Raw genomic sequence first — 12,460 nt, 5'->3', positions numbered from 1 at the left:
GTGATTTCTGCAACTGACTTGCAAATGGTTCAATATAGTGAAGGGGAAAGGAGAGGAAATAGTGGAGGTGGGGAGAAAAAGAGAAAAAAGATTACAAAATGAGACTAAAATAGCCCAACATTTTGTTCAAAACAGAAGGAAACAAAGTGAGTCAAAGGTAGGGTTTTGGGTTGTTCGGGATTTTTTTGTTTTTTTGGTGTTTTATGACATGGACATCTTGTAAAGTCAAATTATAGACTGTCCCTCAGTTTGGATTTGTATGGTTGTTTCTTTGTAATTAGGTTCAAATTAAGCTTATTATTAGTAAGAATATCACATAGGTGACATTGTATCCTTCTCAGGGTACTAACAGGCAAATGATATCTATTCTGTGTTCATTTTTTTTTCCCTTTCAAATAGTCTTTGCATCTTGTAACAAAACTACAAAAAAAAAAAAAAAAAAGCTTTTGGAATGTAATAATTCATATAATATCATAATTATAAGATATTTTGAAAGCATGAGCTTCATCTATGACTTCCGAGATGTTGGTGAAAAGGCTGGAGGCAAATAAAAAGCATTAAATGAATTTTAAAAGATAGTTTATAATGCTGAAGGCCACAATTCCCAATGAAGCAATGTGCTATGTATCATAGCAGCCATCTTTAGAAAGCAGAAACTCCATGAAATGCATGGAGAAACAGACACAACTAAAACAGGGAACTTTAAAAACATCACTGAGGTATTCTCATTTTTGCTGGTGGAATTAAATGATATAACTTCTATGGAGGGTGATGTGGCAATATCCAAAAAAATCACATATGTATTTACTCTTTTACTCTGCAATTCCACATCTACAAAGATACAATGTCAAAAATGCAAAATCAATATACACAAGGTTATTCATTATAGCTGTTACTATTTGTAACAGAAAAAGCTTGTAAGTAACATAAGATGAGTAAGATATCTATATACTGGTGATAGTCAATTTATGTGTCAACTTGACTGGACTATGAGGGGCCTAAATATCTATCAAACATTCTGGGTGTTTCTGCAAGGATGTTTCTAGAAAAGACTAACATTAAATGGGTAGACTGAGTAAAGCAGATTTGTTCTTCTTAATGAGGTTAGCTGTATCCAATCACTAAAAGGTCTGTATAAAGAAAAAACATTGACCCTCCCCAGAGTATGAGATTCTTCTTGCCAAACTGCCTTTGGGCTGAAACACTGAATTTTTCTTGCCTTCAGACTCAAACTGAAACAGCAGCTCTTCCTGGATCTCGAGCCTGGTGGCCTTAGAATTGGAATTATATCATTGGTTTGGTTCTCCTAGGTCTGGCATGTCAACTCATCCTGGAGATCTTGGGACTTGTCAGCCTTCACAAACATGAGCCGATTCTCTGGAGAATCCTGAATACAATATCAAATAGAGTGATCTCCATGGCATGCTATTAAGTAAAAATGAAAGGTACAAAAGACAGTGCATGACATGTACCATTTGCAGAAATAAGACAGGGTGGATCCATGTATACACATTGTATGAATTTGCTAATTTCTGCAAAAAGGAGAAAAAAGAAACAAAGAAAATGGAAGGGAGCCTCTTCTGAGTATTCCTTTTTTTGTAAAGTTTTGACTTTTGGACCATGTACATGCTTTATATTTCCCCAAGTTAAAAGAAAATAAGAAAAAACCCCATAAAACAAAGCGAAACTAACTGCATAGTAAATTGGTAACATAACCATAAACAAAAGAACTGTTTAAAGTAACTTTCAAACACAGTATTCTTTTAGTGAGCTATGTTCTTAAGACAAAAGAACTAACTGCAAAGAAATCTTAAACTTCACTCAGCTTATTGTTAGAAGTAAAATTGGTACTGTAATTTTGATACCATTTTATGTGAACTATAGAACAAAGCAAACACATTAATGTTATTCAGAACTAAGTCCTTCAGTGTAACAGAAGAGATAAGATAAAACATAAAACAAAGAAGTTAGGCAAAAAACCTATAATGTTACATTTGAATAGAAAATATCAGTTATGAATTTAAGACTATATATATATTTTAACTATGTTCACTGGAAAATTCTAGAAGAAAGGACATCCCAGTAGTACATCTCGTGCCCAGATCTTAATTTCTAATTACTATTTTCCACTACAAGAAATTAAGGCTCCTTGATTCTAGGTCTTGACTGGGAAAGTAAAGATTTACCTTGTCATAGCTACCAAGATACTGCTCAAAGGTAATGTCAATACACAGAAGCCAGCTTTGAAGAGGCTCCCACTGGCTAAATATGGAATAATTTAAACATACACATTCACAGACAAATCAAAGACTGATGGAAAAAGCAAATAAATAACAATGAAGAGGCTACAATAATATTCCCAAAACAAACAAAATCCACCAAAAACCAAACCAAACAAAAAAAGTCACAAAAAACTCACTTGTTACAATTGCAATCAACTATTATTGAAAACTGGTAATTAAACAGAAAGAATTACAAGTATATGTTTATTTTTACCTAGGCTTTCTATAATCATTCCCTGTTCATAAAGGAAGGTTTTTTTATTTACAGAAGAATGACCGCTAATAAATGCAAGGAATGATATGATTAAAAAAAATCATTTTGCAACCCCAAATGGAGTAATTTATTTAATAAACAAAATAAATCTGTTACTTGAAAGACTGTTGAGAGACAGGATTGATCCACAGGCCAAAAATGCCAATCTACACATTACTTGCTAATTACAACAGGAAAACATAAGTTTACAATGGAAGGATCTAGTAGTTACCACCTTAACCAAATGGCAAAATTTAGCATCTCTAACTGTGGAATAACCTGAATAAGAACTTGCTATCATGATGCAATATGAAGTATGCAGTCCACCTAATAAATATTTTGGCAATAATCTGAGACCTGAATCAACATTTTAGACTCAACTTTCACTTTAAAAGAAATAAAGGAGACTGAGGAAATATTTTAATGGAACCATGAGAAAATAATCAAATAAATTCATAACAAAGACACAAAGCTAGTTTTGGATTAAGATACAGACAGTTGCAAGAGGCCCCTGGTTGTGCTATAACTAAGGGGAGGGGGGACCTATACAATCTAAAAAATAACTGAGATGCAAAGAGATCTAATGGAACTAAATGTCAAAAGGTGACAAGCCCTCCTAGGTGAACGGATCAGAGGCACTTACAGCATCTGCAGAAAGGGTGGGTGAGTGGTAAAGGATCAAGCCTTCCAAAGTAGAGGAATTTTGTTTGCTTAAAGGAAAAGCAGCCAAGCTTTCAATGGCAGCTTACAATGACGTGACAGACTGGAAACTTTAAGAAACTCAAATGCAGAGATTGTTCTCCCCATTCTGCTTTCCCCCTTAGGTCTTTTTGCAAGTAAGAAAAAGGTGGGGGATAGAGGGGACTCACTGGAGACTTGGAGTGGGACTAAAAAGGCAAAATTCTCTGCACTCTTCCATGGGCGTCTTCCCTGATAGCTCAGTTGGTAAAGAATCCATCTGCAATACAGGAGACCCTGGTTCGATTCCTGGGTCAGGAAGATCCCCTGGAGAAGAGATAGGCTATGCACTCCAGTATTCTTGGGCTTCCCTTGTGGCTCAGCTGGTAAAGAATAATATGAAACGAGTCGCCAGTCCAGGTTCGATGCACGATACTGGATGCTTGGGGCTGGTGCAATGGGATTACCCAGAGGGATGGTATGGGGAGGGAGGAGGGAGGAGGGTTCAGGATGGGGAACATGTGTATACCTGTGGCGGATTCAATATATGGCAAAACCAATACAATATTGTAAAGTTAAAAAAAAAAAAAAAAGAATCTGCCTTTAATGAGGGAGACCTGGGTTCAATCCCTGGGTTGGGAAGATCACCTGGAGAAGGCAAAGGCTACCCACTCCAGTATTCTGGCCTGGAGAATTCCATGGACTATATAGTCTATGGGGTTGCAAAGAGTCAGACATGACTGAGCAACTTTCACTTCGCTCCACTTCCATGGGTGTACGTCCCAGAGTCCTGCTAGACGATGGCACCTGGAATATACACATGACAGGACTCACTCTCATGGCATTTAAAGCCAGAAGTGAACTGAAACTATCTAATGAGGTAATCCAGTTTCAACCGAGCTTAACTCCTGATGAGTTCAAAGTGTTCAATCTCTCATCTCAGCTGCCTATCAGAAAAAAGCATGCCCTCTCTGGGTAAATAATATTTAAATATTTACCCTAGTCTCTTCTAAATACTAGGCTAGTGTATATATTTTTATAATTACCAGACATACAATGAAGCAGGAAAAAATGATTCCTGATCGAAAGAAAAAATGGCCAAAAGAAACAGACCCACAGATTAACTTTATGTTGGAATAAGCAGACAAGGACTTAAAATAACTATTATAAATTAAATTATATGGAGGAAAATATTAACTGATGAGATGAAAACATGGAGAACTTTAACAGAAAAATGAGATCTTTAAAGAATAGCCAAATTATTATAGAAGAATCAAAAGAAGTCTTGAAAACCTCTCTCTTGGTAATAATAAAATAGAATAAAAAGCCAAAAAGAAAAATTGGTAAGGATATGTAGAATATTTGAAAAATGCCAGTAATCACTTTGAACCAACAATAAAAAAATACAGAATGTGGTATATTTTACAAATCAACTGACATTTCTTTAAAAATTCAATGCTAGGGAAAACAAAAACAAGAACCTAAAAAAAAAAATCTAACCACCAATACATGAGCCTTGTTATAAAGAATGTTTTGGGGATAATACAAAAAATCTGTATTTATGAACTAGATATTTTAGGAAATTAGGAAATCACTGTCGATTGTCTTAATGTATTTACAGTATTATGGTTATGTAGAAAATGGAGATGAAATAGCATGTTATCTGCAATTTACTTTCAAATGGTTCAGGAAATGGTGTGTTTATAGTTTCCTCTATGTGGAGAGTTAGAAAAGGGAAATTCTTTTATTAAACATACAATTATAGCTTTATATCATACTTTGTTTCCAACTTAAATACTTCATATTACAAATAAAATTTTACTCATTTTTAGAAGGAAATCTTATGTATAAATTTCTTCAAGCTAAACAGTCAACAAAAATCTCAGCAGGGTAATGTCAGTAAGTCGTATTTCACATATCAAATTCCTCTTAAGTTTTAAGTATAAATACTGGAAGCAAACTTTTATCAAACCCCTCTTAAAGTTCATCTTAGCTTTCACACTGACACTCCCCTCTTAGAATCATCAGTAGGGAAAGGAAATACATATAACCCTAGTTAGAATTACAGATAACTCATTTCAAAATTCTATATTGTTTGAAGTCTTTTTTCACTCCCAAGTTTTAAGTCTAAGGTAAAGCCACTATAACCTCTCTTGTGTTTACTTCCCATAGTAAAATCTTTTCAGTATATTTTGCCACTGTTCTTTTTTGGCAGTTTGATCTAAATTCTTATTAATGTTTGTTTTTAGCAGTTTGACCTAAAAATGACCTCTTTCAGAACACATGGAGATACAGTAACTATTGATAAAAACACAAATCCGAGGAAAAAGAAGGAAGAGTGAAGTGTGAGGCAGATTCATTATTCAAGTGGACGGTACAAGTAAATGCTCCTGTGAGAATACCACATATCAAAGTGGTATTTGAAATAAAGTCTAAAAGCTTGCCTGAAGTACTGGAATACTAATTTAAAAACAGTGCTGCTAAGAGCAAAGAGTTGATGGTCTTCAGTAGCGATAGTACTGATTTCCTGATTGGATTACATTATTACTTTGTGTCACAAGGGAAATGACCTGTCTCAAATTGCGCTTCTTAGCTTGAAGGAGAAAATGTATAGTCCGTAGAACAGTCAGATTTATAACCAATTTCTGCTCTAGAAGAGGCAAAAAAAAACCAAAAAAAAACCCCCAAACATTCGAATTCCAAGCATCTCATTTCTTATGATTCTGGCTCCTTCCTTTAGTTCCCCAACTCCATAATTCTTTGGCTCCACAATCTATTGATAATACCAATCTTTTCACTGTTCCTCACCTACCTCATATTTCCAGCTCCTTTCTTACACATCATCATGATCACCACAATGTATACATCAGCATCGCCCCTGCTCCTCTCTGAAGTCATTACACTCGTGTGAACATTGATCCTACTACACCATCTGTCCTCACTCTCTCCCTCTCCAAGAAAACTGTTTCACTGTGACTCTGTGTCTTGATTATTGTAGTAGCTTCCTAACTGGTTTCCTTACCATCATCCTTGCCTTTTCTATAGTCTTTCTTAACACTACAATTAATTCTTAAAAAATTCTTGACACATTTCTAAATGTTAATAAGAGTCTGTTCAGTTCAGTTACTTCTTCTTAAAACATTTAATGACTTTTGATCTCATGCAGCATAAAGGTCACTGACTTTATAATGGTCCACAAGATCCTACAAAATCTAGCTATTTGTTATCTTATGTTCTACCACTCTCCCCTTTTCATTTTGCTGTAGCCACCCTGGTCTCCTTGCTATTTCTGAAACATGCCAGCGAGCTCCTGTCTCAAGGCCTCTGGACTTGTTCAGGCTTGCTCTCTCACTTCCTTCATGTCTTTTACACATCACTTCAGTGAGGCCTTCTTTTCTATTTACTTTATTTTACTTTTTTTTTTTTGCTTTACTTTTCTCATAGCACTTACCACTATCTGACCTGTATATATTTAGCGTATGAATTGTTTCTTGCTTCTAACTCCCACTAGCATTTAAGTTCCATGAGAGCAAGCATGTTATCTGTTTAGTTGATGTACTTACAGCGCCTCTGATGTGACTGATACACAGTGGACAAACATTTAAATTATTTATTAAATGAATAAATAAAAGAACTAAGTAAAATACATATTTTTATCTGGGCTATCTGTTGAATGGATGAAATAGGAATTATTATGTAATTTATAAATGATATTAAAACAAAAACTTTGAATAAAAAATAATTGGATTGAAATATAAACCTAAAGTTACCATAAACTTATTGTCCAAGCAGAAAGATAATGTTTTGCTTTTGAGAATTCATAATTCAGTCAACATACAAATCTTTTCTCATAATTTTACCCCTTGAGAGAAATGATCAGCAGTGTTCCATTTTCTGATGTTTAGAACATTAGAAGCTTTGCTATGAGAAAACAAACATTATCCAAAGTCAATATAAAAGTTGGAATACCCTGAATCACATATAAAAATTCAGAAACTGGAAACTTTTACAGATGTTTTCAGCTTTAAAGAATGGAAAATATTAATTTTTACTTGAATTCAAATATAATTATCTAAAGAAATCTCTATGCTATAACTTGTGAATGACCCAAGTGCTAATTAAATCTCATATTTTAAATGTATCAATGCTTAAATATATTAAATGTACTTAAAGGTATACTTCTAAAAAGTTGAAACAAAAAATTTTAAGTTTTATCAAAGAAAAACAATTTGATTAAAAAAGATGAATGAAATAAACTTAGATAAAGTAAGGCAAGGGGGAGAAACTATTTAAAAGACATCATCTGTTCTAAAAATTTCTATTTTGGTACAATGAATCATATACAGCATTACTTAGACTTAAGAATTTAAATAAGACATCAGAAACCAAAAATGTTAGTTCATAGAAACACTCACCTACAACACCATTCAATACGACCTTCGCCCTCACAAGTTTTTGCCCAATGATTATCTGCCAAATTTTTCATTGCAACAGCATATTCACAAAGAGTTTCCTCATCCTCACAATGTTCTCTCCAGATCTTATCAAAATCTCCCACTAAAAACAAGGAAAAAAAAAAGTTTACTTAAAATATGTCAAGCTCTTAAGTTTCAGCATAATCTAAAATTATTAAAGATGAGTGTAAACAAAGTTATGAAGCAAAATTTCATGAAGTTTAAACTTTATAAATTTTGAAGCTCTTTTATGCAAATAGATTCACCATTTTAACCATGATGGTTTGATAAGCAAATAAAATTTACCATTTTAAACAGATTTGTGACACTAGATCTCTACATATTTATCAGTGTCCTGTATTAAAAAAGGTTGATTGGTGAGATGACAACATATATTAGCATGCAAGTTAAATGTTTGCATTGATATACTTAGATTTGCTCTAGGAATACTACACTTTAAAAAATTATAATCCTAGGGCAAAATGTTGCTAGAGAAATTACCCTGGAAACCTCTCCAAAATTTTGAGTCTATATAAGATGAATAAAAATTGTAAGGTGACTACATTATCTGGCCACAGCATTACTTCCATCTACTACCTTTTTTCTTTTTAATTAAATTAGTGATCACATTTAACATGAAATTTGAAAAATCAATGTGAGTTCTAACAAAGGTATGAAAATGCCACAGCCAAATAAATAACATTAAAACAATTACAAAGGTAAAAAAGTAAACAAAAATTATCAATGTGGCTTCAATCAACGCTCTTAGACATAATTTAGGTTCTCTCGCCATGTGCTCAAGTCCAGGCAATTGTTTAGTGGCACAATAAACTTAGAAACATAAATATGACAACCAAATCTGGGGGGTGATAATTATATTACGTTCTTTCCCCAGGTGAGACAATCAGTTTCAGTAAGACTTGGGCTATTTTAAATAGAAAAGGAATTATAACAACTCAAATTTAACAGTACTTATCTATTAAAAATTTGCAAACCTTTATTGGTTACTTTAAGCACCCAGTTCAGCATGTACAGAGTTGAAAACCAAACTATTATCCTTCTAGTTTGACCAATACAAGAAAAAGCAATTAAGGGTACAAACATGCCCTCACACACACACTGCTCAGTTAAGATGAATGTTTATCAGTCTCAAACTTGGTCTGAATACTCCTTTTAAACCCACAAAGGATGAAAAGCTGTCTCTTTTTTGTGTATGATTATGCTCTTATATAGTAATATTTTCATTAATCACTAATACTTGTGTAGTAATAGGACTCTCATTTGTTATATAGCAAACTGGCAAAAACTGGCCATTAGAAACAAGCAGGCAAACAAATTTTTCTAAATTCTCCAAGAAAAACTCTCCAGTTTTAGTAACATCTTTCAGATGTACTTATTTATTAAGTCTCTAAGTAGGACTACAGGAAGTAAAGTCTTTGAAACAAATATACTGATTAATGATTCTTCAATATATCTATTATGTTCATAAAACTATTCCTGACTTTACTCATCAGATTTAATGCCAAATGGTTCATTAAGGTACAGAATCATTTTCAAGATGCTTTATCGTTACTTGAAATGGATATTGTCAATTCTTTTTCAATAATACAAGAGACGACTCTACATGCGGACATCACCAAATGGACAATACTGAAACCAGACTGATTACATTCTTTGCAGCAGAAGCTGGAGAAGCTCTGTATAGTCAGCAAAAAAAGACCTGGAGCTGACTGTGGCTCAGATAATTAGCTCCTTATAGCAGAATTCAGGCTTAAACTAAAGAAAGTGGGGAAAACCATTAGGCCATTCAGATATGGCCTAAATCAAATCCCTTATGATTATACAGTGGAGGTGACAAATAGATTCAAGGGACTAGATCTGATAGACAGAGTGCCTGAAGAACTATGGACAGAGGTTCATAACACTGTATAGGAGACAGTGACCAAAACCATACCAAAGGAAAAGAAATGCTAAAGGGCAAAGTGGTTGTCTGAGGCAGCCTTACAAATAGCTGAAGAGAAAGAAAAGCAAAAAGCAAGGGAAAGAGAAAGATATATCCAACTGAATGCAGAGTTCCACAGAACAGCAAGAAGAGATAATAAAGCCTTCTTCAATGAAAAATGCAAAGAAATAGAGGAAAACAACAGAATGGGAAAGACTAGAGATCTTTTCAAGAAAACTGGAGGTATCAAAGAACAGTTCATGCAAGGATGGGCACGATAAAGGACAGAAACAGTAAGGACTTAACAGATCCAGGAGAGATTAAGAAGAGGTGGCAAGAATACACAGAACTGTACAAAAAAGGTCTTAGTGACCTGAATAACCAAGATGGTGTGGTCAACTCACCTAGAGCCAGACATCCTGGAGTGTAGAGTCAAGTAGACCTTAGGAAACATTACTATGAACAAAGCTAGTGGAGGTGATGAAATTCCAGCTGAGCTATTTCAAATCCTAAAAGATGATGCTGTTAGAGTATTGCACTCAATGTCAGCAAATTCAGAAAACCCAGCAGTGGCCACAGGACTGGAAAAGGTCAGTTTTCACCCCAATCCCAAAGAAGGGTAGTGCTAAAGAATGTACAACCCACTGGACAATTGTGTTCACTTCCCATGCTAGTAAGGTTATGTTCAAAATCCTTCAAGTTAGGCTCTCACTGTACTTGAACTGAGAACTTTCAGATGTAAAAGCTGGATTTAGAAAAGGCAGAGGTACCAGAGGTCAAATTGCTAACATTCACTGGATCATAAAGCAAGGAAATTCCAGAAAAACATCTACTTTTGCTTCATTGACTGCATGAAAGCCTTTGATTGTGTGGATTACAACAAACTGTGGCAAATTCTTCAAGAGATGGGAATACTAGACCATTTTACCTGTCTCCTGAGAAATCTGTATGTGGATCAAGAAGCAACACTTAGAACTGGACAGGGAACAACTGACTGCTTCAAAACTGGGAAAGGAGTACAGCAAGGCTGTATATTCTCACCCTGTTTATTTAACTCACATGCAGAGTACATCATGCGAAATGCTGGGCTGGACAAGTTATAAGCTGGAATCAAGACTCCTGGGAGAAATGTCAACCACCTCAGATATGCAGATAAAACCACTCTAATGGCAGAAAATGAAGAGGAACTAAAGAGCCTCTTGATGAGGGTGAAAGAAGAGACTGAAAAAGCTGGCTTAAAACTCAACATTCAAAAAACTAAAATCATGGCATCTGGTCCCATCACTTCACAGCAAATAGAAGGGGAAAAAGTGGAAGCAGTGACAGATATTCTTTTCTTGGGCTCCAAAATCACTGCAGATAATGACTGTAGCCATGAAATTAGAAGATGCTTGCTTCTTGGAAGGAAAGCTATGACAACGCCAGATAGCATATTTAAAAGTAAAGACGTCACTTTGCCAACAAAGGTCCATATAGTCAAAGCTATGGTTTTTCCAGTAGTCATGTATGGATGTGAGAGCTGGACCATAAAGAAGGCTGAGCACTGAAGAATTGATGGTTTTGAACCCTGGTGCTGGAGAAGACTCTTGAGAGTTCCTTGGACAGCAAGGAGATCAAACCAGTCAGTCCTAAAGGAAATCAACCCTGAATACTCATTGAAAAGACTGATGCTGAAGCTGAAGCTCCAATACTTTGGCCACCTGATACGATGAGCCAATTCATTGGAAAAGCCTCTGATGCTGGGAAAGACTGAAGCAAAAGGAGAAGGGAGCAGCAGAGGATGAGATGGTTAGATAGCATCACTGACTCAATGGACATAAGTTTGAGCAAACTCGGGAGATGGTGAAGAATAGGGAAGCCTGGCATGCTGCCATGGGTTCCAAAGAGTCAGACGTGACTTATCAACTAAACAACAATTATCAATTCTAAAAGACCCTTTGTTTGAACTTGTAAGCTTCACTGTCCTATGTAATGTATATATTACAAGTAAATACATAAACTTACTATATTTTCTGGTAATAGAAGTCCATTCAAACAAAGGTTCTATGATCATATATGTTTGGGAAAACCTGTTTAACCTAGATAGCATATTTAAAAGCAGAGACATTACTTTGCCAACAAAGGTTCATCTAGTCAAGGCTATGGTTTTTCCTGTGGTCATGTATGGATGTGAGAGTTGGACTGTGAAGAAGGCTGAGTGCCAAAGAATTGATGCTTTTGCACTGTGGTGTTGGAGAAGACTCTTGAGAGTCCTTTGGACTGCAAGGAGATCCAACCAGTCCATCCTAAAGGAGATCAGTCCTGGGTGTTCTTTGGAATGATGCTAAAGCTGAAACTTCAGTACTTTGGCCACCTCATGCAAAGAGTTGACTCATTGGAAAAGACTCTGATGCTGGGAGGGATTGGGGACAGGAGAAGGGGACGACAGAAGTTGAGATGGCTGGATGGCATCACTGACTCGATGGACCTGAGTATGAGTGACTCCAGGAGTTGGTGATGGACAGGGAGGCCTGGCGTGCTGCGATTCATGAGGTTGCAAAGAGTCGGACACGACTGAGCGACTGAACTGAACTGATGTTTAACTTAAAAAGATTTCCTTTTTTCAAGACTTAGTTTAGATTCTACAAAAGGTACAACTAAGAGAGCCCTAGGAGACAGGAGTGAGGGAGTTGCGGAGAACAAGTTAAGAGAGGAGAAAATGCTAATACAAGGATGCACTGTTGAGGCTGCTGCTGTGGACAACACAGAAGCATAGAGTGTGCCTCAGGAATTGTGCACCCAAAGGATGGGAGGCTAGAGCATTTATTTTACAGTTACTATCCCCCGTTAATTAAAAGTTGCTAACAATCTG

At 35.5% G+C, this 12,460-nt stretch overlaps 1 protein-coding gene across 1 annotated transcript in view; it reads right to left on the bottom strand.

Annotated features, from left to right (window-relative positions):
• BMT2 (base methyltransferase of 25S rRNA 2 homolog) overlaps window positions 1-12,460 on the bottom strand; it is a 91,963-nt gene that overhangs the window by 66,264 nt on the left and 13,239 nt on the right. Inside the window, exon 2 of the mRNA XM_006073266.4 lies at window positions 7,629-7,770. Coding sequence (XP_006073328.1) covers window positions 7,629-7,770 — 142 coding nt within the window. The remainder of the gene's footprint in view (window positions 1-7,628; window positions 7,771-12,460) is intronic.

Source organism: Bubalus bubalis, chromosome 8, assembly GCF_019923935.1.
Source record: "Bubalus bubalis isolate 160015118507 breed Murrah chromosome 8, NDDB_SH_1, whole genome shotgun sequence".
Classification (NCBI taxonomy): Eukaryota; Metazoa; Chordata; class Mammalia; order Artiodactyla; family Bovidae; genus Bubalus; species Bubalus bubalis.
This window is presented reverse-complemented; position numbering and strand designations above follow the sequence as displayed.